The following is a 26,125-nucleotide window of genomic DNA, read 5'->3' as shown; positions in this document are numbered from 1 at the left end:
GCGCTACTGGACCACTTCCGGATATCATTCATCTGTACCACAGAGACTCTGCTGGACCCGCTCGGCTCTCTGCACACTGGGACTATAGGCTCAGGCTGAAACAATCTTCTTCCGCTGTGACTTTTCTGCGTGGAGTGAAGAAAAAACAAAACACGGAGAAAGGTAAGTTGAAATGCTATAGGCTTTGTTACGGTCTATTGACTGTTGATGCGTAATTTGGATCAGAGCTGCGGAGTTTACGTGAGCGGTGAAGGTGTCGGTGCTCAAAGTCTCCCCGCACATTGAAAAGCAAACTTCTTCTTGCAGTAACGGAAAAGGAATTAAAAAAAACTCGACTCCTGTCGCTGTAAAACATCTGTCGTCAAATTTAAGTAGGCTATTTCTGCATCAAAGCATTTTTAATGGTTAAATTAAAATAACATGGGAGTCGTCCTTAAGAGACACATGTCACGAGTTACTTGCATTGGACTACGTGTTTACATCGGTTTGTGTGTAACGTACTGAGCTGTTGTTTGAAAGTTTAAACATCTCACACCACATGTAGCCTACACCATAACTTAATGAGTTTTTAGCTCGATATGAAAAAGACTGATATTCAAATTGATCCTCTCTGTGACCACTGACCTTAAAAATGTAAAGGCTAGTCTTACAGTAAATTGAATGTTTGCAACTACTGCAGCTGGTTCAGTGTCGGACAAAGTGAGTCCCAGCATGCTGAAGAATAGTTTTTTTTCAAAAGCAAAAAAAAACAAACAACCCCAGCGAGAGTCCGTTTAACTGAAAGAAAGGAGGAGGAGATATTTCATTAGAAACCCTACTTACCCATGGAGAGGACACGATCAGCCACGACTGAAGAGGTCACATTTTGTCGAGGAGACACCGAATCAACATATTTCTATTAATTTTCCACATTTTTGGGTCTTACTGTCAATGTTTTCATTTCAGATGAGGCTGGTCTGTTTCTGCAGTGCTCTGCTGCTACTTGTCTTTATTCCCAAAGCCTGTCAGGGTGGCAACATCTTGGTCCTTCCTGCAGAAGGCAGCCACTGGATAAACATGGATATCCTTCTTCAAGCTTGTCATGAGAAAGGACACAATCTAACAATACTGCGTTCAAACAAAAGCTGGTACATCAAGGAGAAATCCTCCGATTACCACACTTTAACAGTTCAAGTGGAGAGGAGCTTGGATCAGAAGTCCATAACAAAAATCATAAAAGAGGTCATTGACTTTGAGAGGGGAGCTCTTCCCTTGACAAATTTTCTCCACATGTCTGTAGGAATGATCGGCACGTTTTTGGACGCTCACGAAGCTGTGGCCGAGTTTATGACAGGGATCCTGGGTGACTCAGAACTGATGAAAAAGTTGAAGGACAGCAAGTTTGACCTGGTGCTCACTGACCCCTGCTGGGGTGGAGGAGTGATTTTGGCCAAATATTTGAACCTTCCTTTGGTTTATAATGTTCGCTGGCTATTAGCCGTAGAAGCTCACCAAGCTATTGCTCCTTCTCCTTTATCATACATTCCTATAACAGGATCTGGCAACACAGACAAGATGACCTTTTTGCAGAGAGTAAAAAATGTGGCTTTTCATTTAATAACGGAAACACAAAATCACTTAGTTAGTCAAATATACCAGAAACTGTCTGACAAATATCTTGGGCCTGGTATCGACTATAAACAGTTAATGCTTGATGCAGATATTTGGCTCATGAGGGCCGACTTTGTGTTTGAGTTCCCTCGTCCCACCATGCCAAATGTCATCTATATGGGAGGGTTTCAGTGTAAACCTGCAAAACCACTTCCTGAAGACCTGGAGGAGTTTGTGCAGAGTTCTGGAGAGCATGGAGTCATTATTATGTCTATGGGGACTTTTGTAAGTGAACTTCCTGCTGACATGACGGACGAGCTCGCCTCAGCTTTTGCAAGATTACCTCAGAAAGTCATCTGGAGACATAAAGGACGAAAACCAGCCACTCTGGGCAACAACACTTTACTTGTCGACTGGATGCCACAGAATGATCTTTTAGGGCATCCCAAGGTAAAGCTATTTGTTGCACATGGAGGAACAAACGGAGTTCAAGAAGCCCTGTATCATGGAGTCCCTGTTGTGGGTCTGCCTTTGTTTTTTGACCAATATGACAACCTGCTGCGTCTCAAAGAGAGAGGTGGTGCTGAGATCCTGAGCATTCAAACAGTGGACAAAGAAGACACCTTCCTAAAGGCCATACAGGGAGTCCTGAACGAGCCCTCGTACAGGATGAACATGCAGAGACTCTCCAGGCTGCACAGAGATACTCCCATAAAGCCTCTGGATAGCGCTCTCTTCTGGATAGAGTTTGTTATTAGACACAAAGGTGCAGCTCACCTGAAAGCACAGTCCTTACAGATGCCCTGGTATTTCTACCACTCAGTTGATGTCTTTGTGTTCCTGGCTGGAGCTTTGCTTCTCGTTCTTCTAACTGTTTTCATGCTGATGAGATGTTTCTACAATAGAATGTGTAAGAAAAAAGTGAAACACGAGTAATCATTTTCAACATTTCCATTTCACTTTATAGACCAAAATATGTCATTAAGATTTTCTGATTTTGGGATTTATGTGAGACCTTTGATTTATGGTACCGCTGAACAGATATGAAAAATACATCAATTTTGGCAGCACAATACATCAATAACACTTTTTGGAAAGAGATTTTTTTGAGTGTGTTTTTAAAATTATATTGATCATAGTTTATAAGGTATTTGTATAAACTTAATGAATGCTGTGACAAGGCCTCTATCTGAAAGACCTTTCTTCAAATAAATATTGTCTAAATCAAATATTTCACATGGTTTATTTTCTTTTTGTTGGCACTGATGATATTTATTATCTTACTCAACCTTTGCTCGAGGGTAAAGCACTAGTGTTCCTAATAAATCATTTCCTAAGTTAGTACAGGATATCAGAGGTTAATGTGAACAGAGGGGAACCTTCCTGGGGCAATTTATATATATTATCCCACGAGGTTTAGATATATGTCATCAAATGAAAAGCTATGAATAACTAATCACTGACAGGAGAAGCTAACACATGCTTTTATTTAAGATTTATTCTGTGTGTTGATCCTCCTACTAACTACCTTTCTTCTGACATGAGCGATGTAGTTTCTTAGTTAGTGCAACAAGCTTCAAGTATTACAAACAACACTGGTTCTGCAAATGTTGAGCTATAAAACAACAGCTACACAGTAAAAGCCTCTCAGTGGCTTTCCAGGAATACATCATATCTCTATTTAAACTCGAGAATGATTGAGAGCATTGCCCTTATTTACAATGACGTCGAGCAGACAAAAATATTAGAACGCAATATAAACAACGCGAAAATAGATGTAGGGAAAAAAAGATCAGTTAAAACATACATTCACTTAACAAGCAATGTTAACATTAAAATCAGTTAAAAAGGAAGGTTAAGAAGTTAATAATTAGGGCAATATCCTTCAACAATAGGCTTGATTCAATAAAATCTCACTTCCCCTTTAGCTGGTTAAAAGCTAAAAACAGACGTGTTCCTTCCTGTTTGAATGGCTGCTTACAACATGAAAGATCGCTGACTCATTTTTAATCCAAGTAGAAACCTTCCTGGGACAACAGACAAGAACTCTCATGCCAATTAGTTCATACCTAAACAAAGCAAGGCAGATAAGAGAGGAGCTCAACTGTGGGAAGAACATAATACCTATTTTACTGCAACATGTTTGACTTTGTATAACATGACTCATTTAAGAGTTCTATGTTTTCCTGTAACTGGTGTCTCTGCCTTAAGGGTGTGCACAGGTCTATGCAGGTCCTATGATTATAAAGTCTTATCAATGGATGACTGCCTTTTCAACACAAATCCAAAGTTCAAAAATCACGAGAAATAAAAAACAAGCGTATCTTGATCAAAAGACATATCTGCTGTGTGAGGTCTATTGAAATCATTCTTTTTTAAAACTTTTGTACTCCTATCGTTTCAGATTTGTTCAACTTGTATGTAGAATTGAGGGATTTTATTACATCTATTTGCCTCATCATCTAATGGGTGAAGTCTTGGTAACAACTTCGGAGACATAGCTTTTGTGTTGTATGTTTAACTTAACTGCCTTATGGGGTGTGGCAAAGTTTGCAGAGAAAAAAGATTACCTGTCTAGTATTGAAGTACGAAGTTTGTTAGTTTTCACTTAATTTCTAAGTGTTAGTGTTCGGTTTATTTGGGCCCCTTGGTTAGTTATTATAGCAAATGATACCTGCGTTTTGGGCGACAAATCTTGCAGCCTAAATTAAACAAAACATTTTTTACTTTGAGTCACAAGATATCAGAAGAGCTTATTTACAAGGGTCCCAGTTCATTTCTAGACAGTTTGCACTGACATTGTTAGTGGTCGGTGCAATTGTTGTGCACCCATTGCACAGTAACCCTGCTCTCTTGATAGAACTGCAGCTCTCTCTTAATGCACAGTGAGGACTATGTAAATTGAGCTTTTCCTGGTATGAGACAGGAATCTCTTGTGGAGAGTGTTGTTGGAGGAACAAAAGAAACCTGGAAGTGTTTATGTTCTGTTAGGAATCAGTAAGGTTCTTCTTCTTCATCCTTATCTGTCTGTTTTGTTAATCACTTTGGACTGGTTTTCATGGGGAGAATAGAGAATGGGTTTACTAGATTGTCCGATAGTCTTTATAGTCAGAAAAGTTTTCACTTGGATAAGCTAGTGTTTTAACCAGCTAGTGTTACAAAATGGGAAGGGAGATGTTACTGATCAAGCCTATTGTTGAAGGATTGGGTGTTCCATCAAAAGGAAAAATAGGTGCACTGGATTGGTTTCAAATGGATTGTGTGTTTTCTCCGATGAAAGCTCTTGCCATGCCAAACAACACTTGTGATTTCTAAAACGTTGTTGCTCAGGGAGACTGGAGGAAATCCATTACATCACAGCACAGCTCTTCTCTTCCTGAGAAAGGCCCCGTGTGGGACTTCTACGTCAGGGTGTTTACATTTCCTGGTATACTACATAATTTTATTTGGTCAAGCTTTAAATTTGGAGTCTATAAATGGTCTTATATATTTGAATGTATTCACATTTGTTTTGTATATACATTTTTTAGCAAATATAATCAATAAGTTCTTGACAGTAGCAGATTTTTTTACTGTGTTTTTCTGTTTGTTGTTTTAGAAGACAATCTATGACTGATCTGTATGGACGCATCAACTACATTTTTTCAATGGTTATTACTATTACTAATTAGGGCCTGACCGATATAGGATTTTTGGGGAGAGAAAAAAATCTGGTACCAATATATTGGAAAATATCTTTCTTAGATCTATGCTCGATACATCGAGAAAGCTAGAGAAAGATATACACATCTATTGTGTTGATCCCTCAAATGCAGTTATCAAACACTGTTGGAAAAGATATACAGTGTAACATAGACAAGATGGTCACTCAACTTGAAAGTAACTGTGCATGTCACTGCTTGACACTCTGGAGAGTGATAATGCTTGTTATAATCTGTGCAGCACAATCTCTGAAGCACAGACAGAAAAAGAACCCCTAGTGTAATACAACGAGACTCAAACTCAATGCTTTTTAACTGGTGAATAAATCGAGTAATATCAGTGTATATATCTGTGATAAAATTAGCACTGATAGTCACTTGATATGCTAATATCTGCTGATACTATCGGCTGGCCGATTAATCGGTCGGGCTCCATTACAAATAATAATAATCAAGGTCAAGCACTCATAGCAAGGGCAAGTAGATAAGATGAGATGAGACCAGTAGATAAACGTACTGAAAAGTGTCAAAGTACTATACTATATTATGTAAAATGCACACTATTCAAAAGATGACCATGAATAAAACATAAAATAACACCAATAAGTATTATAATGCCCCTGAATCTTTTTAACATAGATAGCAGTAGTTTTCCATGCTGAAAGTAAACCCTCTTGATTTGTTAAGATACATATATAGTGTAGGATTTTACACCCTCTGATATGAGAGCTTGCTAATTTTCATTTAACAGCCAGTAAATGTTTGTCACCTATTTTCAGAATTTTCCAAGGGTTTTAATAATGACATTGTTTGACAATCTAAAATTTTAATCTGAATGAACACTTGTAATAAGGAGTTCATCCATCTGTTTTACAGGTTTTTCTTATTTGTTTTTGCTGATGATATCTGATTCAAGTTTAACACTATAAACATGTTTGACTCCCTTTTGTACTTTCTTTTCAGCTGTTCATTGAAGACCCTGAAACCACCTTCTCAAAGTTCTTCTGGAGTTGAGAAACAGCAAGAGTATGGCTCTACAGAAAATGTGAAATATACAAGTACAGTACATCTTCTTCTTGTCCCAATGTGTTGCTTATTGGTTCTTGCAGTAAATATTAAAAAGGTTACAATGCAGACACTTATTTAGTAACTGCATAAAACATCAACCTTTCATATTGATACAAAAGTAAATCCTACATTTGATGTTCTGTTTAAAAATGAATTGCTTCTTGCTTACATAAAAAATACTGTAAAACCATTACAATAGAGAAGTGACATAGAAAGATGTTTATTGACAAATAAGTGATGAATTATTCCTTCTGTCTGTCCATTTTAAATACTAATTCAACATTTGATAAGACTTAATGTGCTTTCTTCCCATCTCCAGAATGAAAATGCATTCACTGTGGGTCCTGATCATTCTCTGCCTGCTCTGTCCAACCATGATTTGCGGAGGGAAAATTCTTGTTGTCCCCTTGGACGGGAGTCACTGGGTGAACATGAAGGTCATTGTTGAGGCACTGCATTCAAGGGGTCACCAGATTTCTGTTGTGCGATACCCAGACAGCTGGTACATCAAGGAAACCTCCCCTTTTTATGCTTCTATTACACTCGAAATGGATTCTGGATTTGATGAAGATTTTATCACGGCTTTTGCATCTAAGCTGCTGGAGATTCAGAGGGAGGGGAGGTCTGCCTGGGCACGTTTTAAACTGGAAATGGAACAAGCAAGCATAGCCTCTGAGATGCATGTGCACACATCCAAAATGATTGAGCGGCTTTTTGAAAACAAAAAACAGATACAGTCACTACAGGAGGCCAAATATGACCTTGTCCTTACAGATCCTGTTCTTCCAGTAGGTGTTATAATCGCACACTACCTGAGGTTGCCGATTGCGCTTAATGTTAGGTGGACAAGTCACGGTGAAGGCCATTTTGCAATCGCCCCGTCTCCTCTTTCATATGTACCACTTCCAGGAATTGGGTTTTCAGATAAGATGAGCTTTCTTGAGAGAGTTCTTAATGTTATAGTTTTTGGCCTTGCGGAAATTCATACTACACTCAATGTCTTACCACATTATGATGGCATAATCAAGAAATATTTAGGTCCAGAGATAGATTACCTCTCCCTGTTTCAAGCTGCAGACCTGTGGCTCATGAGAGTGGACTTTGTCTTTGAGTTCCCTCGTCCCACCATGCCTAATGTCATCTACATGGGAGGGTTTCAGTGTAAACCTGCAAAACCACTTCCTGAAGACCTGGAGGAGTTTGTGCAGAGTTCTGGAGAGCATGGAGTCATTATTATGTCTCTGGGGACACTTATTGCAAAGCTTCCCCATGACCTAGCTGACGCTATCGCCTCAGCTTTTGCGAGAGTACCTCAGAAAGTCATCTGGAGACATAAAGGCGACAAACCAGCCACTCTGGGCAACAACACTTTACTTGTTGACTGGATGCCCCAAAATGATCTTTTGGGCCATCCAAAAATTAAACTATTTGTGGCTCATGGAGGAACAAACGGAATTTATGAAGCTATGTACCATGGAGTTCCCATCTTAGGTGTCCCATTGATTTTTGATCAGCATGATAATCTGTTCAAAATTGAATCAAGAGGAGCAGGGAAAGTGATAGATATCTTTACTATGAATGAAGATATCTTCTATCAAGGAATTCAGGAAGTCCTGAACGAGCCCTCATACAGGATGAACATGCAGAGACTCTCCAGGCTGCACAGAGACACTCCCATAAAGCCTCTGGATAGCGCCCTCTTCTGGATAGAGTTTGTCATGAGACACAAAGGTGCAGCTCATCTGAGAACAGAGTCCTACAAGCTACCCTGGTATTCCTACCACTCTGTTGATGTGATATTTTTTCTACTAACAGTCGCACTGCTAATGTTGTTGTGTTTTACTGTGTTAATATGGTCATGCTACAAAACCTGTCTAAAAAGGAAAGTTAAATCTACCTCAAAGGGAAAGACAGAATGATGCTTTCATAGTTACTGTATATATACATTGTTTTACTTTGGTCAGTCTCACTTACACTAAATGTGATATTTTGTTTACTAAAATGTGTAACAATAATACAAAAAAGCAATCAATGACACTGTTTTCATGGACTTTTGTTTTAACTGTTACTTTAAATAAAATGTTAAAATGAATTAAAAGCAAGTCATTCTTTATTTGGTTTTAGTGAGACCCAATCGAGTTGCAAAGGTCATTCAGCAAGTCCTTAAAGGCCAACACAAAACAAATAAATGAAGGGACCCTTCAGCCTGCAGAGATCAGCCAGTAAAGGTTGTTGACTGTGCTTCTGGGAGGTACAGTATTTGTCATGAGATACAAAGGTGCAGCTTGCCTAAGAAAAGAGTGCTACAGCCTGCCCTGCTGTTCCACAACTCTGCTGGTTTCATAGTATTCAGTTTGGCCACGCTTTTAAACTGTGTGTTGTTTTAGTTACCTTTAGGTTGTCTTATGATTGTTTGAGGTCTGTTTAATTACTTGTGTCAGTTTTTAGGCGATAAGTATTGATACTTACACTCAAAAAGTCTTGAGGTGAAAAAAGAAATAGGTTAAGCAATCACACCAAAGGAAACTGTCACAGGGCTACTATTTAGCTGAAAAAGATAGGACATAGTTCAAATGTATGCTTAATTTGTCTAAAGGGCATTGTGACAGAAATAAGTTGAATGCATTATTTATAAACTGGCAAGTAAAGGTTATGTCTGCAAAAAGGAAAACCACAAACATTTTTAAAACTAGATAAAGTGTTTATAATCTTTCTAGTCATATATATATATATATATATGAGGGTTTGGTGATTATCGGCTATAGAAGGTGATGTTATTCATGCATTTACTGAATTTTGCTAACGTGTCAAAAATGACATTTAATGACAATCTAAAAGCTTGATGATTATGAACATTTGTGAAAAGGGGAAATCCATATAGTTTTAGTTTTATGAATATTTGCTTAAAGTTCAACACTTTATGACTGACATGGACTCCACTTTGTACTTTCTTATCATCTGTGTTGTAGATGACACTGCATTACCTAAGACCTTCACAAGTTGAATGTCGAAGGACCAGCATGTGTGCTGCTCTCTGTAAAAGGAGAAATATTTCAAGAAATAAATTGGATGCCAAAAAAGGTAACTGTATAATTTAAAATCATTTTTATTTTAAATGACTAGCTCTATTAAGGTTTGAACTGCTGTGTTTGTTTTTTTTCCAAATGTGAACACTCACTTTGGACTTCTCTCAGGTGCACATGTTGTCGTTCATTAGTTCTTTTAGTGAATGCTAAAAAGCACTCCATGCAGACACTAATGCAGTTATAGCACGATAAATTAACAATTCAGTTTAATAAAATGATAATAACCTTTTCAGATAACAATAATAATACAATTGGTTATTTGTAAAGAAACTAGCTGCACATGTAATGTAAAAACGTATGAAAAGATTCTGAACAAATTCAGGTAATAAATTGCATGCCCTAAGGACATTGTCCAGTAGATAAAAACGCTGGAAATGATTAACACAAATATGCTTCCTCCCAACTTTAGAATATGCATTCACTGTGGGTCCTGATCATTCTCTGCCTGCTCTATCCAACCATGATTTTTGGAGGAAGAATTCTTGTTTTTCCCATGGAGGGGAGTCACTGGGTGAACATGAAGGTCATTATTGAGGCACTGCATTCAAGGGGTCACCAGATTTCTGTTGTGCGACACCCAGACAGCTGGTACATCAAGGAAACCTCCCCTTTTTATGCTTCTATTACACTCGATATGGATTCTGGATTTGATGAAGATTTTATCACAGCTTTTGCATCTAAGCTGCTGGAGATTCAGAGGGAGGGGAGGTCTGCCTGGGCACGTTTTAAACTGGAAATGGAACAAGCAAGCATAACCTCTGAGATGAATGTGCACACATCCAAAATGATTGAGCGGCTTTTTGAAAACAAAAAACAGATACAGTCACTACAGGAGGCCAAATATGACCTTGTCCTTACAGATCCTGTTTTTCCAGTAGGTGTTATAATCGCACACTACCTGAGGTTGCCGATTGCGCTTAATGTTAGGTGGACAAGTCACGGTGAAGGCCATTTTGCAATCGCCCCGTCTCCTCTTTCATATGTTCCCCTGCCAGGGACTGAATTGTCAGATAAGATGAGCTTTCTTGAGAGAGTTCTAAACGTTATAGTTTTTGGCTACTCTGAACTTCTAATTTCATTGTGTCTCACACCACATTATGATGGCTTAATCAAGAAATATTTAGGTCCAGAGATAGATTACCTCTCCCTGTTTCAAGCTGCAGACCTGTGGCTCATGAGAGTGGACTTTGTCTTTGAGTTCCCTCGTCCCACCATGCCTAATGTCATCTACATGGGAGGGTTTCAGTGTAAACCTGCAAAACCACTTCCTGAAGACCTGGAGGAGTTTGTGCAGAGTTCTGGAGAGCATGGAGTCATTATTATGTCTCTGGGGACACTTATTGCAAAGCTTCCCCATGACCTAGCTGACGCTATCGCCTCAGCTTTTGCGAGAGTACCTCAGAAAGTCATCTGGAGACATAAAGGCGACAAACCAACCACTCTGGGCAACAACACTTTACTTGTTGACTGGATGCCCCAAAATGATCTTTTGGGCCATCCAAAAATTAAACTATTTGTGGCTCATGGAGGAACAAACGGAGTTCAAGAAGCTATGTACCATGGAGTTCCCATCTTAGGTGTCCCATTGATTTTTGATCAGCATGATAATCTGTTCAAAATTGAATCAAGAGGAGCAGGGAAAGTGATAGATATCTTTACTATGAATGAAGATATCTTCTATCAAGGAATTCAGGAAGTCCTGAACGAGCCCTCATACAGGATGAACATGCAGAGACTCTCCAGGCTGCACAGAGACACTCCCATAAAGCCTCTGGATAGCGCCCTCTTCTGGATAGAGTTTGTCATGAGACACAAAGGTGCAGCTCATCTGAGAACAGAGTCCTACAAGCTACCCTGGTATTCCTACCACTCTGTTGATGTGATATTTTTTCTACTAACAGTCGCACTGCTAATGTTGTTGTGTTTTACTGTGTTAATATGGTCATGCTACAAAACCTGTCTAAAAAGGAAAGTTAAATCTACCTCAAAGGGAAAGACAGAATGAAAGGTTTTATCAATATATTTACTTTGGTTTGTGGGGATTGATGATTGATTAGGGTTAATTACAAAATCAGTCTGATTTCCATTCATTGTCATTCATTGGTTTAACTATATTTTAGTAAATCAAATAAATTATAAATTATTGTTATTATTTCACAATGAGGGTATTTTAGAAAAACAAAACATAACCTACCTTTACTTTTAAGGTTGGTTATCATGATTATTATGAGGAAATCAAATGTATATGCAAATAAAAAAAGGTACAGTTCGTGTGTTTGCTTTGTCTTTTATTACTTGTGTTTTTCATGACTTTTTCAATAAATTTTCTCTGTACATGCCTTAATATCTTACATAAAATTAGGGCCCGACCGATATGGAATTTTTGTGGCCAATATTAATATTGGAGAGAGAATAAAATCTGATACCAATATATCCCCGGATATCTTTATTAGATCATCATGTTCGATCTGTAGCGATATATACATTTATTATGTTGATCCCTCATAAGCAGTTATTAAACACTTGAGGAAAAGAGCAATAATAAAGACAAGAAGGTCACTCAACTGGAAAGTAACTGCGCATGAAAGTGCAACACTGCTTGACACTCTGGAGAGTGACAATGCTTGTTGTAATCTGTATAGCACACTCTGCTAGTGTAATACAATGACACTCAAATGAAATTTGACTAGTGAATAAATCTAGCAATACCGGCACATATCTGTGATAAAATTAGCTAATATTGATAATCACTAAAAATGAACAATTCGCTTTCTTAATTTCTCATGCCTCTTTGACTGTCCTAATTGTTTTTTCATCCAACTTCTCTTCTGTAAAGACTCAAGATCCACTAACCATTAAGTTCTTAAACTGACAGATAAGTCCTTCAGTTAAAACACTGAAAGATTTATCGTAAATCTGATGTACGTAAAACACTTGATACAGTGATGTACAAACGATGTATAAAAGTACACAGTGGGGATGTTAACTGCCAAGTTTTTAGTTTAGGATCAACCTCATTTATCATCTTAAAGGCAGGCAGCATGCTGATCTTAACTTAACCAGTACATGGTGGAGTATTAGTATTTATTAGAACATGTGTATTTAAGGGGAGGACTTGGCTCTGCAACAGTTATACATTTCTAAAATTTTGTTATTGGCTAAATAGTGGTTGCAATTATGTTTAAACCAAATGTCCTATACTCAAGTGAACATTCACTGTAAAAGTAGGTTAAGACTCCCAGTTGTGGCTCTGTATTTGTCTGCAAATGAATACGACACCCTGTTGTGTGAGTGAAAGGTGCTTAGTGAATAAAGACAACTTCCTCAAGGCGATCTGTGAAGTTCTGAATAAGCTCCCCCCACAGGATGAACATGCAGGGTCTGCTCCAATTTCTACACTTAATAGGCTTAACTGGCACTTAGGCAATGTTGTGAAAAAAAACAACAAGAAACACAAGTCAGAACTCTACTTTGCTGTATTTGTCAATTCTGTCAGACCTACAGGGACTCTCCAGGCAGCAAAGATTAGCCTATAAAGCCACTGAACAACAATCTTTTCTGGAATAAGGCCACCTTAAAACATAAAGGTGCCATTCACCAGGTTACTACCAACAGTTTTGGTTTCCCTCTGAAGATAAACTGCTTTAAAATTGTCATTCAATTTTTTTGGTTGTAGCTGTTGGAACATCAGTGTTGAGTATTCAAATGCTGATGTTCAACGGTGGATTGGCATATGTTAAATTTCCTCGCTGTAGCGGCGTTACAGTAAAATCTAGCTTTTAGTGCAGTTACAAACAAACTCAGAATCCCAAGACCGTTGGGGTAATGAGGGTTGTTCAAGGTTCAAGGTTTCTTTATTGGTACCTTGAAAGGTCAATCTGTTGTGCAGACAGGAGATTCAGCGTTCCAGTTGTGGAATTTGACATGACAGTACAAGCTCCCTGATTGTTTTACTTCAATAAATAAATTATTTTATTACAAAACAATAAAAAAAAAAATGTACTGCAAATACAGTTACAGAACTCATGTCTACATATCACTATTGGCGGGTTGCAGCTATGATAGAAATCAGTGTATACATGGTAGGTGTCAAAAAGGTACATGAATTTATTTAGATTCATCACTGTTGGCGGCATAAGGCAAGAGGGGGAGCAAGACCCTTTAAAAGTCTGAAGAGGTTAACGACCAATGTGGGAAAATTAAAATATATCAAGTGAAACTTCACTTTGAATAAACATTTTCAGGACACACACAATATAACAAGTCAACTAACATTAGTCAGATTGATATTAGCTGCCTGGTGGATTCCACTTGTGTTGCAATAGCATGTACATAAGGCACGAGAAAACACTACTTTTAAAGGTACCAAAAGCTTAAAGTTAGGGAACACTTCTGTATGAGCTTCTCATGGATTCTTGCTAATAATTCACGATGACAAAAAAAAAAACCTTGCCGAGGTTGAATGTCACTTATTTGAAACTATGGTAAAAAGCTATTTTGCTGAACCTAGCACCCGGAACAGGGCGAAACAGGTAATTTACCATTTTATGTACGGGGGGTTATGTACCAGACTTTGTGTCTCTTCTGGAACATAACCTCCTTTAAAACTAACAAATAATAATTTTACTTTAAAAACTTAAAGCTTTAGGACAGACCTCTTTTAGAGGTACTGTGAAGATGATTTTGTTATATATGGACAGAAAAATGCTGGATGTGTTCCCCTTTTCTTTAGTTTAGGCAATGCTAACCAGCAGCTAGCTGGTGCTTTAAAGTTAGAAGACAGAGATGAGTGTAGTTTTGACCTCCTCATCAAACCCTTGGACATTTGTTAAGAGGCATATTTCCCGAAATATAACACTTTTCCTTAAAGATAGGAACTATAGTAAGAGGCACAAAAATGGTTACAAATTCGATATTATATAAAAAACAAAAACAAAATACTGTTTTAAATGACATCCATACTTACATTACCTTCATTTGGAGGCATCATTTACCGATCATGTGCTATCTCCTTAACATAAAACACTTTTAAACAGCACCTATTAACAATAGTTACAAAAACTGGTAGTGAAGTCTGTTCAAAGGATTTACAAAGTTTCCATGCCATCAGGCAGGTGTTTGTTGGGCGGTGCAAGTCCTCTCATGATGTCCGGGTCCGTAAAGAGCTCATCCTGAGCACTGTGAGCTCGGCTACATCTGCATCCTCCATCTCCACCTCTTGTTCGCAGCTTTCTCTGATTACATACACTACGAGACCCACACAGATGAAAATGAGGAGGATTATGCCTATAACCTGGGGTACAAAAGAGTAAAGCAACATGTTGTTAAGTAAACAACCAAAGAAATATTCTAGTTTCTATTGACAAAGACTGTTATAACAGAGCTATAGAAATAGTTTCTGTAGGGTCATGCGATGCAACACTATGGATCTTCAGTGCATACAATCATACAGTGTAAGCTTCTATAAAGTTGAAAATAATGAACTCACCTGAGAAAAAACAAAGAGCTGCTGTGAGCGGAGCATTAGTTCCTGTGGGGTGACTTCTCCCTCACTTATCGGCTCACACCACTTCTGCGGAGCCGCCTTGTCAACTATTACAAATCTACCCTCCCAGTCTGTCATCGCACAAGCAAAGTATTGGCCATCGAGGAACAACAAGATCAGCCACACGATAGCAGGAACAAAACTGGAGAGGGAAACAGTTTTCCTGCACCACGTATCACATCTGCATCCTTGAATGATCAACATCAAGGTGAAGGCCATGACGGCAGGAATGATGAAGAAAGCTGATGAAAATACTCCGTTCCATGTAGGGTTGCAAGGACACTCAAACTCCAGCTCCACCAGCTTCTCTAGTCCCATGAGGATAAAGCCAAACGCCACATTTGATACCAGAGGACTGTTGCTAAGTTCATTTTTCAGCCTGGTAAGCCATTGTTGTCTACTTTCCATACTAGATTGACCGAAAAATGAAGACAATCGTTGTAAAAAGCCCAAAAGAGGGTCCACCGTTGTGAACACATTGGCAACAGCTAAGTGATGCGTAATTAACTCACCCAGGGGTAAGTTTTCCCTCGGGCAAAATGCCACACTTCCACTCTGATTGGTTTTGAACAAAGGAGGGTGTGCCGTCTGCTCTGACACTTCTCTAGCTGATTGGCCTGTGCGAGGTTTCAGGTGGGGTTACATTTTAAATGTGGTCTCTCATAGACAAACTGGAGGGAGGGCTGTAAAGTGGAGGGAAGTTTGTTCTGCAGTTAAGCAGACTGACTCTTTGCATTGTTCCAGTATAAAAAAAACATGGATAGAAGTGTATAAGAAGGGAGGAGCATCTAAACAAATATAACAATCTAGTTAAAATGCACCAAAATGTGCACTTAAACTAAACAAAATACCTACATTTTGCAAGTGAACAATGCATACATAAAAAAGTCACTAAATTCACCCCATAGTACTTCAAACTGAGTCAGTGAGTATGCTAAAGGTAAAAGGGCTTTGTTTTTTTTTGCAATTGACTACAACTTAAAAAAATAAGAGGCATTCAGACTTTTTTATGAAGTTACCACAACTGGCCACATGAGGGCACCCACGCAGTAGCACAGCTTAAGGATAGAGGGGATTACAGGAGGCCATGTTGAACTTTCAAGGGGATGTGGTTCATACAGCTTGAGAACAGCCAGGCCACTGATGTGATGACATAATTTATAAATGACCTCACTGAGCTCAAGAGCATCACCATAATCTGCTCACATTAAAACCTGACAGGAGCAAGTATTTGGGCTCTGTGAAATAGGATTGGAAAGATGGGACTGTTGAAAACAAGCGCTTCACTTTCATTCCATCTGCAGAACAATTTAGTGCATTTGTATTTTTAAAAATTTAAACCAAGCCTATTCAGATATTTCTAATTCCTGCACAGTTTTATTAATAATCTGACTTTTTTTTTTTTTTTTTTTCTGCTGATAAACGAGCAGTGAATTTATAGAAGCATTAATATTGCAAGAGCTGCTGAAAAAGAGGAAACCATATGGGCCATGCTGATACTGAAGCTGTGGTCAGTACAGAAAAATGCTGTATGAGCAGTATCAACATCTTGCAAATGGAAGATGATGAATATGCGCACCTGTCTTCACTTAAAACACGTTTGTCTGCATTAGAGTGAATAATAAGTCACTGATTTCATAAACGACATCAATTACATACGTGTTTTAAGCTGTGTGTGTGTGTGTGTGTGTGTGAGCGCGCGTGTGCGTGTGCGTGTCTGTCTGTTTCTTTTCACGGTCATGAGCGCATAGGGCACGCGCAGCTTGTCGTTGCAGCCCTTGGTGTCCTACCAGCATCTGTTCCTCTTTTTTGGAGCAGACTTATGTTTCGGCTACATCGGCTCCCATCGGGAATAATTTGTGCACCACTTTCATTTTAATCACCGCAACGTTACCGCGAGAGCGTAAATGCGCATCGCTCTGCGCATCTTTGAATCTTCAGAACTACACTGTGGACAATCTCCCTGACATCCCAAGACCTCTCTCCCCCCCCCTCCCCACCGCAATACCGAAGAGGCTTCTTCACCGCCTATGGCCGCATATCGGCATCCCTGAGCCGCTGGCCTCGACCTCGGACCTCTCACCCACCGCTGTCCTCAACAGTTAAGAAGACATCGACAAACCTTTTTTTTTATTTGTCATCCTCGGCGTTCTATTTTTAAAGAACCCGGTGCTATGCTGGGCCCATCTCTCTAGATCTTGTGATTAAAACACGATCTCTCCTCCCACATTCGTCCGACAGAGACCCTGGTACTCTCGTCGAGCCCCGACGATGCATCCTAACGCAGTGATGCTGGCGGTGGTCCTTCTGGGGAACTTGATGCTGCCCTTCGTGTCGGCGCAAAACGGTAAGAAAGCAGATGTGACCATGGCATGATTGTAAACAGCGCGGTGGGGGGAGAAGTGACTTGACTTGTGTGAAGACGCCCGAGCCCAATGTATTCCAAGGAGGATTTTGAGTATGACTGCGATAACGCTACTAATACAGTTTCATGCATCCCGAAAAACAAGGCCAGAGTAAGGCATCAGCGAATCTGATTCAGTCTCTGACCGCAGGATGTAAACTCTTAACTGAGAAACCAGACGATGTTGTGAGATTTTTTTTTTTTTGCAAGGTTATTTACTGTCAACTGAGTGAAGGGAAGGTGTGTCTGAATGAGGAATTATCGGTAACCGACACTGGCTGGCAGGTGGTACATGTTGCCAGATTCGTATTAATAGTGAGCAAACTTGGCCTTGTAGGCTCCATACACGAATTAAGTTATAATGAATATTTTTTACACATGGCAGCCCATAGTAGCCTTAGGGTGCCAGCTGTGTCATTTATGTGGTTATAGGGGATTGGGAAGCAGTGTGTCTCAAGCAAGACTAATCAGTTGCTTGCTGATCTAGTAACATAATCAACACCAAACACGGACTGAAGGCTTTTCCCAGTCTGTGCTGTAAATACTGTAAACACAAGGGCTCCTGTATCACAGATGCAGGGCCTATGCACCTACTATTCTGCATCTCCTTGTCTTGAAGATTCAGTCAGTCTTGAAATGCATACACAAATAGCATCCTTATCTCTTTTTTCCTGATTATGAAAAAAACATATAAAGGATTTTACTTAAGAGCTGCAGAGGATGCTCTTTTGTAACTTTATTTTCAAAAGTTCACTGTGCATTAATCATAAAAGGGCTGACATGATGTGGTTTAAGTAAATGTCAGCAACATGCTGTTGGGTGTTACAGGCTGTCCTCCTCTGAAACAGCGTGTCCTCCTGACTTCAAATTGTGTTGAATCACGTCACCCAGAGGGGCAAACAAGTCAGAAAGACATTCACAAAATCAAAGTGGAATATTTTATTTTTTCAGCGTTTTATGTATTATCTTTATGTCCCTTAAGCAACCCTTAACATGTTTTCTGAAGATGCGGGTGCTTTTGTGTTCAAACTGAATCATTCAGATGAGTTGTAAATTTGATCACTGCCTATATTTCTGTTATTCAGGAGACATCAATGCCCACCTGTCACAGCCCTTGTGTTGACATGTCCACATCACTGACACAATCTAATCTCCTTTCAGCGGAACATAAAATAGAGATTTACTCTGCATATTTATAATCTTGATGCTTAATGTCCACCTCCTCTTTGCTGTGGGATAATTGAACGCCCACTATATGCAGAACTTAATAGGCATACATTTTAATGAAAGGATGAGGAGACTGTAAAAAGAAAAAAAAAGCTCTGAAACGTTCAAGATAATTTAATCCTCTTAAAAACTACCAAAGTCAACATTTTTTTGGAAGTTTGTATATTTGTGTGTAATACTTGTTCACACAACATGCAGGAATATTTGAAGTTAAAATCCAGAACATTTCACAAGAAAGCACAGGAGAAACTTACACCTTCTGCGTGTGAGTAGACATAACAAACTTAAACACCACAGCCAATATTTCTTAAATTCCTTTCATTTTTAATTTGTACATTTTTGCTACGGTGCATGAAGACTGTGTGCGCACATAGAGTCATTCTCTGTTCTTGCTTTCTGGAAAAATCAAATCGGCAATAAGCCGTCTATTGTTTGATAAAGCTCAAGCGAAGGCATTCCAAACACTTCCTGTGGTCTTTGCCCAGTGTCAGTGCCCACTCACTGAGGCCCAGTTCACACCGCAGAAACACACGCACCCACTGACAGACACACACACATCCACGCAGGGGTCAGCGGGAGACAGACTGGTGCCATCCAGTCTCTAAATGTGTATGTGCTTTAGCTGTTTCATGTAGAAATCCTTAATTCATGCTAATCCACAGACACCCTACATTCATTACAGCTTTGATCACAGTTACATGCAATACACGCTGGTTATATTCTGATTTATGCTCACTGCATGCACCTAAAATCATCCCATTTCTCTCACAGTTCAGATTAAGGGTAATCAGCACAACTCTCCTTATGCAATCCTACATTTCCCTGTGATATTACAGAGTTCAGGCGGTACAGTGTGCAGAATAATAATTATAAGTGTATGAGATGTAATCACTGTATGTGGGAAGCAGAGGGAATTTGTGACATTTTTCCACAAATTTTCAGGGGAAATAAGGGCTACTATAGGTGGCCACGTTCTGCGACAGATATTCGGAGGACTGTAAATAGCATCCGTCCATTCTGCCTCGTTTCTATTTTTACCTCCGAGACACAGCGCTGAGAACTGTGGCTTTAAGGTCCTTTTGTGAAAGTGAATTCATTAACTCTTAATGGACGGTCTTCTTGTGCACAGCCTTGTAAAGGCTCACTAGGTGGCTCTGTGAACTATTTGAGCTGAGGGATGGGATCTTTATGCAAAGACAATGAAGCTGCTGAGAAGGTGGCTGGAGCTGACCTGAGGAAGTGCATTTGTGTCTTACATAATGTCTCACTACAAAACATGTAGGCTGCTCCTGCTGCCAACTTTGTCGTTTTATTATCACTGCATGTGTAAATCATAATACGTAGATCATGTTAGGAAAACCTTTAGAATAATTTGCTGACATAAGTACTGACATTTAAAAAACTGCCTGTATTTACACGTCTTCTTTCATGCAACTGGTAACAGTACCTTGTTTAGCCGGTGTGGCTTAAGACTGAGAACACAGCTGCAACACTACTTCCTTTTAAGGTTACACAATCAAAGTATAAAGGCATGATTTAGAGCAAGCCTGCCCACGTATTACAATATGTACTGCAATTACAATATGCTGTTTTGTCAATATAGGGCCCTATATTTCTTCTCAAGCTCGCTGGTGCATTATCATCGACGGAGGCCTACACCGCATTTTATGATAAGCAATTACAGCTACATACCATCCAATCAATACGCCAACATGATGTAGCAGCATGTCCATTATCATGTTTCTGTCCAGACTCTTGACAAAGGTTCATTTGTAAGTTTGGAAAATATGCTTTAGGATCCAAGCCAGCTCTAACACTGAGTCATTCCTCCCCACTGTGAAATCTGATACATAATGCACTGATTGGGAGAAACACCACACACTAACTTACACTGCAGGTATATGCAATGATGGTGATGCAGCCTTTTTTTAAATGGTAAATTGTCCAGTGAAAGCTGTGCATGCAAACTGTGTTTTTCTCCTGCTTCACATTCAGTTACTAACACATTAATGCTGGAAATTCAGCAATTTGGACACATCCTTGCACTATTGCCTTGCACTATTCTGCTGGGACAACTTATGTTAAGTGTGCTGCAGTAGTGCAGCTTATATATAAAATACTTAAAGGTAATATTCATGTATACCTTTCCTGACTTTTCCCGACGGTTTCAATATTTTATAGAAACCTAGAAGAAACAATACTGTGTGTTTTTACCGAAAGGCTCAGGCCTATTATTTGTCAAGATGACAAATAATAATAATAGTTGTAAGTCTGTCAGATGTTTGGGAATAGCTTTCCTGCAGAGAAGAATTACACGCTGAAGAGACATTCCAAGAGACATGATTTGTTTAATTTTAGCATTGCCTTGTTTATTTAAAGATGGGAAATAGAGTCCCATGACCCATCTGTCTCTGTGTTCCTCTGGCCTTACATCAAATCATTTGAATTTCCTTGTTTTGATTCCTGATAGAGACATAGGAGGTACTCCCTCGGTGTGATTAAAGGATGGGATCAGAGCATTTCTACCCAAGCACGAGGGTTATAGGGATTTAAATCTCATTAAACTGTTGCCATTGTCTGTGATCTGAAAGACAGACTCAAGTATTACAAGGGAGAAAGGATATTGTATCATATATTTTTTTTTCATGCGTGACAATTCAGCTTTACATATAATAGTTATATTTTGCTTCACTGCCGTGTCATCTGATAATCAATGTAGTGATCAGGTCAGTGCATTCAGGGCCATGCATCACAACAGTCTCTTTAACACAGATGTTTCCTTAAGGGGATGTTACTGTATTCACCTTGATGTGGGGGCAGGGAATGACCTTTTCTGATTATTATGCACATATGAACCCTTTTTATTGGCTATTAAAAACAATTTACATTCCCACTGGATACTCAGTTCACGCATGCAACTCATTAATCATAGTTTGAATTTACCACGGTTCATCATTTTATTAATTTGTTGGCAACCTGTTTTGGGGAATTCATTTTTGAGCGTTCCATGATTTCAGCTGCCAAAGAGTTACCATTGTAGAATCAACGTATCAACCAGACTTACTGTACAGAGCGGTTATTTGGCTAATGGGTTTGATTTTGCAGTAATTGTTTTTTCAAATTCCTTAAACCTGTTTCATGTGTCAACAAATTAAGACTTTCAAAAAACAAAGAAAGGCTTAGGTTCTAAACATTTAAAATTTAAAAAAGGAGGAACATGCAACATTTTACACATAAATATAGCAGAAATCAAGTATATAAAGTATTTAGTTATCTGAGCTGTATATCATGTTTACATGGAGGGTACGGCCCTGAGTAGAAAGCTGTTTTAGTGAAGGACTAGATAAAAGAAGAATAACACAACCTACCCACTGCCTATCTGTTTAGATCACGGTCATTCTGCGTGAATTTATGTGCAATGTGAAGCTGTGAGTTAACCAAAGTGTGCTAACATTAGCCTGCTAACACAACAATGCAGGCCACAGGCAATTGCAGTTCAAGCAAAGGACAATGTTGTCGGGCGCTTGTGCTTAACAGTGCTTTTTTGGTGCGTTGTAATTGATAACTCTTTTGTGGGAACACCAGTGGAGAGGGATTGGAGGTGTGCCGCTGGAGGAGAGTCTTCAGAATAGCGGAGGTGTCGCCAAACAGCAGTTTGTTTAGGTTTAATGTTGGTGCTCAAGGGAGACATCTCCTGGTTCAAAAAGTCGCACATTCTTCCTCTAACGGATTATTTTGATACCATTACTAAAAATAATAGAAACATCTGAAAATTTGAAAACGGCAGGATAGCAGGGGTGTCAAATACAAGTGACTTATGTTATGCTGGAAATGTTTCTAACCAAAGGTAGATTAAGAAATTAAGAAAAAGGATGAATGGATATACAATATAACAAAATTAGACACCCATAGCACATTCACATGGGGGTTCTAACTTATGCCAAATTTGACCTTTTCTAAAAAGTGTGTGGGTGTGCTTGACTGTGCTTGACTGACATCACCCTGACACACCATATTATTTTTGTGGGCCAGTTAGTGCAGGAAAGGTTACACCTTTATGATTGTTTTAGATAGTATGAGAGTTGTGGTATTGACATCTTCTCAGGATCGCTTTCCTGACTTTAAAAATTGAGGTTGAATTCAGCTAGAACAATCCAAAACACCTGCCTGTAAAACAAAAGAAGACAAAAATAGTTTACACCTTTACCATGTGAGGAAAAGGCTGTTAGATAAGGGCATTGGTAGCATTTGTGTTACAATACTACTAACAACAGTTAGTCATAGATACAATCATTAAAAGTATGATCTATTGCTTCATATAAATGCTGTGAAGGCACCAATGACTGAAGGACAACCATGCAGGTGCAACGAGTCACCCACACCCAAAGCTAAGACTCTCACATACTGTATAGCACATAACCAGTTCAGTGTCCCCAGGGTGGTTTCCTACTCGCTGCTTTCTCTGTCTTTGTTGTGGGATGTGGATGGGGATCCAGTTTGTAGGAAGGCAGCTGACTCACTCTCAGGCTGCTTGGTGGTGGTGTGTGTGGCTTGCTGTCAGTCCTCAGGGGAGCAGCTCTCCTCTCTACCTCCATCAGTGGAGTATGTAGGCTGTAATGACTGTGACTTCCATGCAGCCTTAGACAGCAGTTGTCACAGAAAACTACAGGTTTTTTTTGATACTATTGTGCACATGTCATTTGGGAGTAAAGTGAGCTAAATCGTGTAAGAAAGAAATGGCACTGTGAAGGACTTCATTATTCTGTGTTGAATAATGTGTGTAAAACCATGCACTTTTCTAAATGTTTGACCTCCTCAGTTAGATTACATACTTTCTATCATAGCAAAACACCTCTGCATGTATTAAACCATATATTTCAGCATTGTGAAATGTCAAAAAGAGGGGACCACGATGTCTGTTTTTTTTGTTGCTGTGAAGCTCTGATTTGTTTCAATGATTGTATAATCTTTTAATGTGACAACCCGCCCCCATTTTAATGTGACACTGAGCAACAAGGAATTCCCCACATAGCCATGTTTGCCTGTCTGATATTTTGCTTTATAGTCATTTGTTTTTTGTTTTTATTTTAGAAATGTGCAACGACAACATCAAATGGAACAGTATCATACTACAGCAGCCAGGGGGAGGATAAGCTGTGACTAGATATCTGAATGTTCGCTGCACAAGCATTAGCAGTTAGCTGCTTTATGCAACGAAGCAATTTACAATTCACCACTGGACATTTAATCGAGCAATTACTCTTAAGGGTCATGCAACCCAATTTTTCGGAGCGACCTATGCCTTCAGCAGGAATTTGACAAGAGGACATTTACAGTGGACAGAGGCTGGGTCTAAATTCTGCAAGCTCTATGGCGCTTCAGGGGATAGTTCTCTTGACATAAAAATAACTAATGTTGCTAGTAGTTTGTCCTGTCACTTACAGCGTTCGAGATTTCCCACTATAAAAAGAGTATATTGAGACATAAGTAGTCTTTGTCATGTCTTGCAAAGGCACCAAGCGAGACAGCCAGCCTTGCCTGCTTGCCTTGTTTGCACACACTGCTGTCAATTCTGCAATTCTTCAATTGTTGAGCAATAACACAAACTTTAAGTTATATTAAAGTGTTGCATTAATGTGTTGCATCACATTTTCTGGCCATAGAACAAGTAAATTAATAAAGGTGTTGATCAATTCACAAAACTAATCAGTAACCGCTTTGATTTGAAATGCTTTGGTTAGGTATTAATTCAGTATATTTGTTTAGACTGTTGGTCGAACAGACAGACACATTAAGAATTTAGTGATATTTCAACTTTAAAACTGATGTCCTATAATCTAAGTGGGATTTCTGTATTCCTTACATGCTGTTAATTATTGAGGTAGAGTTGGTTAAGAATGCCAAGTGTTACTGATGATAAACAGCTCGGTTGTATCACTTCTTTATTTTGCAGTTTCCTGTGACCAAACAATCTCGTGTATGTGCTTAACTTTTTACGGGAAAGTGACATTACCTCAGATAGAAACAGAAACTCGTGACCACAGAGGGAGATTGAGACAAGGTTCAAGAGTGTAATGAGGCAGCATTGAGCTTCATCTAGTCATATACCATCCCTGTACCAACAAATCCAATTCAGGACAAAGCAATTCAATTATATTGAGCAGTAACACCATTTAAATAAAGATGGTCAATTGGGCATCAAATTGGTAACATTTAGCTATTCAATATCAGTTTAGCAATACGCATCAAGTGGTAACACTCTATTATCAACTAACGTTTAGAATCAGATTAGTAAAATCAAATGTTCCATGCCTAAGATTTATTTCCACTAGCAGTGAGGCAGCTCAGCAATCTTAGAGTACAATGTTTTTCTGTTTGAAGCTTAATCGTAGGCTAATGGATAACGACACTACTGTTAAAAGGAAAATGGCTTGGACACATCATCAACTGATTTTTGGTGATGTTAATAAATCTTTATATTTAACTAGAGCATAGAAATAGGAAAACTGCAACAAAACCAAGAAACAGAGACATCAATGCAAAAAGAGACATTCTTAAGAGTCAATCAGAGCCCCCGTACAGCTGACCTGAGAGAAAATTCATGAAACCTCCAATATACTGTATGTTATAATCATCAAGCACATTCAAGACACTTGTTTGATCGTGTTTGTATGGTCTTCATCAAACATGCAATATGTGATATGACACAAATACTATTTTTAAACTTATGTTAGAGAGCCATATTTATGTTTTATTAGGGTATGCCACATTTAAAAGGCTTAGATGTCATTACACATCATGTTACACAAGAGATTGTCAGTGCACTCGTCATACAGGTGCTGACAAACATCACACCTGGACTTCCCACATCTAATTCTGTATATTTGCTTCTTTGCTAAACTGTCACAGCTGAACAAGTCTGTAGTATCAACACATATGGCATTCTGGTGCAGTGCAGCAGCGAAGCTTGTACTATCAGCTCTAAATCCCCGACGTCTCATGATCAAAGGTTTTGTTCAATTTCATTGCAGATTTTTTCTACCTGAACTTAATTTAGTTCAGGTAGAAATAATGGCAGAGTTGGCTGGACAGTATATTAGCGTGCAGCGTCTTTTTGACATGATTCTTTTGCACCTGCAAACACTGTAATGCTGTGTAAATTCACACACAGCAATGTGATGGTTGGTTCAGATCGAAAGTATTAAAGAGATGGCTGAACTGTTGAGATAGGTGTGATATTGCTTGAATTATGTCAGTTTGATTATCCACAGATAACTGTCACTGTGAGTGCCAAAAAAATGCACGCAAACAAAATAGGCTGCTGCCGTGTCTGAGCCAAGCCAAACTCCACTGATCTTACTCTTGCTACCCGATTGATGAGATCTGTCCACCATCCACTGCTTTTCTCGTTGTCACTTCTAGTCTCCTAGCACGCCTTTGAAATGAATGTGAACCGGCTGGCTGCTTTGTGTTTTGTTTTCACTCCCAATATAAGCTCCTTGTT

At 39.0% G+C, this 26,125-nt stretch overlaps 3 protein-coding genes and 1 pseudogene across 5 annotated transcripts in view; all 4 read left to right on the top strand.

Annotated features, from left to right (window-relative positions):
* Nucleotides 1-21: 21 nt before the first annotated feature.
* On the top strand, nucleotides 22-2,819 carry LOC109986299 (UDP-glucuronosyltransferase 2C1 pseudogene; annotated as a pseudogene).
* LOC109986125 (UDP-glucuronosyltransferase 2A1) lies at nucleotides 23-8,453 on the top strand. 2 transcript variants are annotated; one of them, XM_065953020.1, is made up of 3 exons: nucleotides 23-162; nucleotides 6,255-6,336; nucleotides 6,679-8,453. In XM_065953020.1, the coding sequence occupies exons 2-3, from the start codon at nucleotides 6,320-6,322 to the stop codon at nucleotides 8,276-8,278; spliced, it is 1,617 nt and encodes a 538-aa protein (XP_065809092.1). In that variant the 5' UTR covers nucleotides 23-162; nucleotides 6,255-6,319; the 3' UTR covers nucleotides 8,279-8,453. The 2 variants fall into 2 exon arrangements, with proteins under 2 accessions (XP_065809092.1, XP_020492365.2); XM_020636709.3 differs by having other exon boundaries at nucleotides 96-162; nucleotides 6,255-6,349.
* Nucleotides 8,454-9,286: 833 nt separating this feature from the next.
* Nucleotides 9,287-11,714, top strand: LOC109986228 (UDP-glucuronosyltransferase 2A1-like). The gene is made up of 2 exons (XM_065953022.1): nucleotides 9,287-9,440; nucleotides 9,855-11,714. The coding sequence occupies exons 1-2, from the start codon at nucleotides 9,429-9,431 to the stop codon at nucleotides 11,448-11,450; spliced, it is 1,608 nt and encodes a 535-aa protein (XP_065809094.1). The 5' UTR covers nucleotides 9,287-9,428; the 3' UTR covers nucleotides 11,451-11,714.
* A 5,027-nt stretch (nucleotides 11,715-16,741) lies between these two features.
* The window catches only part of nptnb (neuroplastin b), a 28,352-nt gene continuing 18,968 nt past the window's right edge, over nucleotides 16,742-26,125 (top strand). Inside the window, exon 1 of one of the 2 annotated variants that reach the window (XM_029281277.2) lies at nucleotides 16,742-17,337. In XM_029281277.2, coding sequence (XP_029137110.1) covers nucleotides 17,262-17,337 — 76 coding nt within the window. In that variant the 5' untranslated portion in view covers nucleotides 16,742-17,261. The remainder of the gene's footprint in view (nucleotides 17,338-26,125) is intronic. The other variant, XM_020640570.3, reaches the window with a different exon arrangement.

Source organism: Labrus bergylta, chromosome 3 (genome assembly GCF_963930695.1).
Source record: "Labrus bergylta chromosome 3, fLabBer1.1, whole genome shotgun sequence".
NCBI classification, from domain to species: Eukaryota; Metazoa; Chordata; class Actinopteri; order Labriformes; family Labridae; genus Labrus; species Labrus bergylta.
This window is presented reverse-complemented; position numbering and strand designations above follow the sequence as displayed.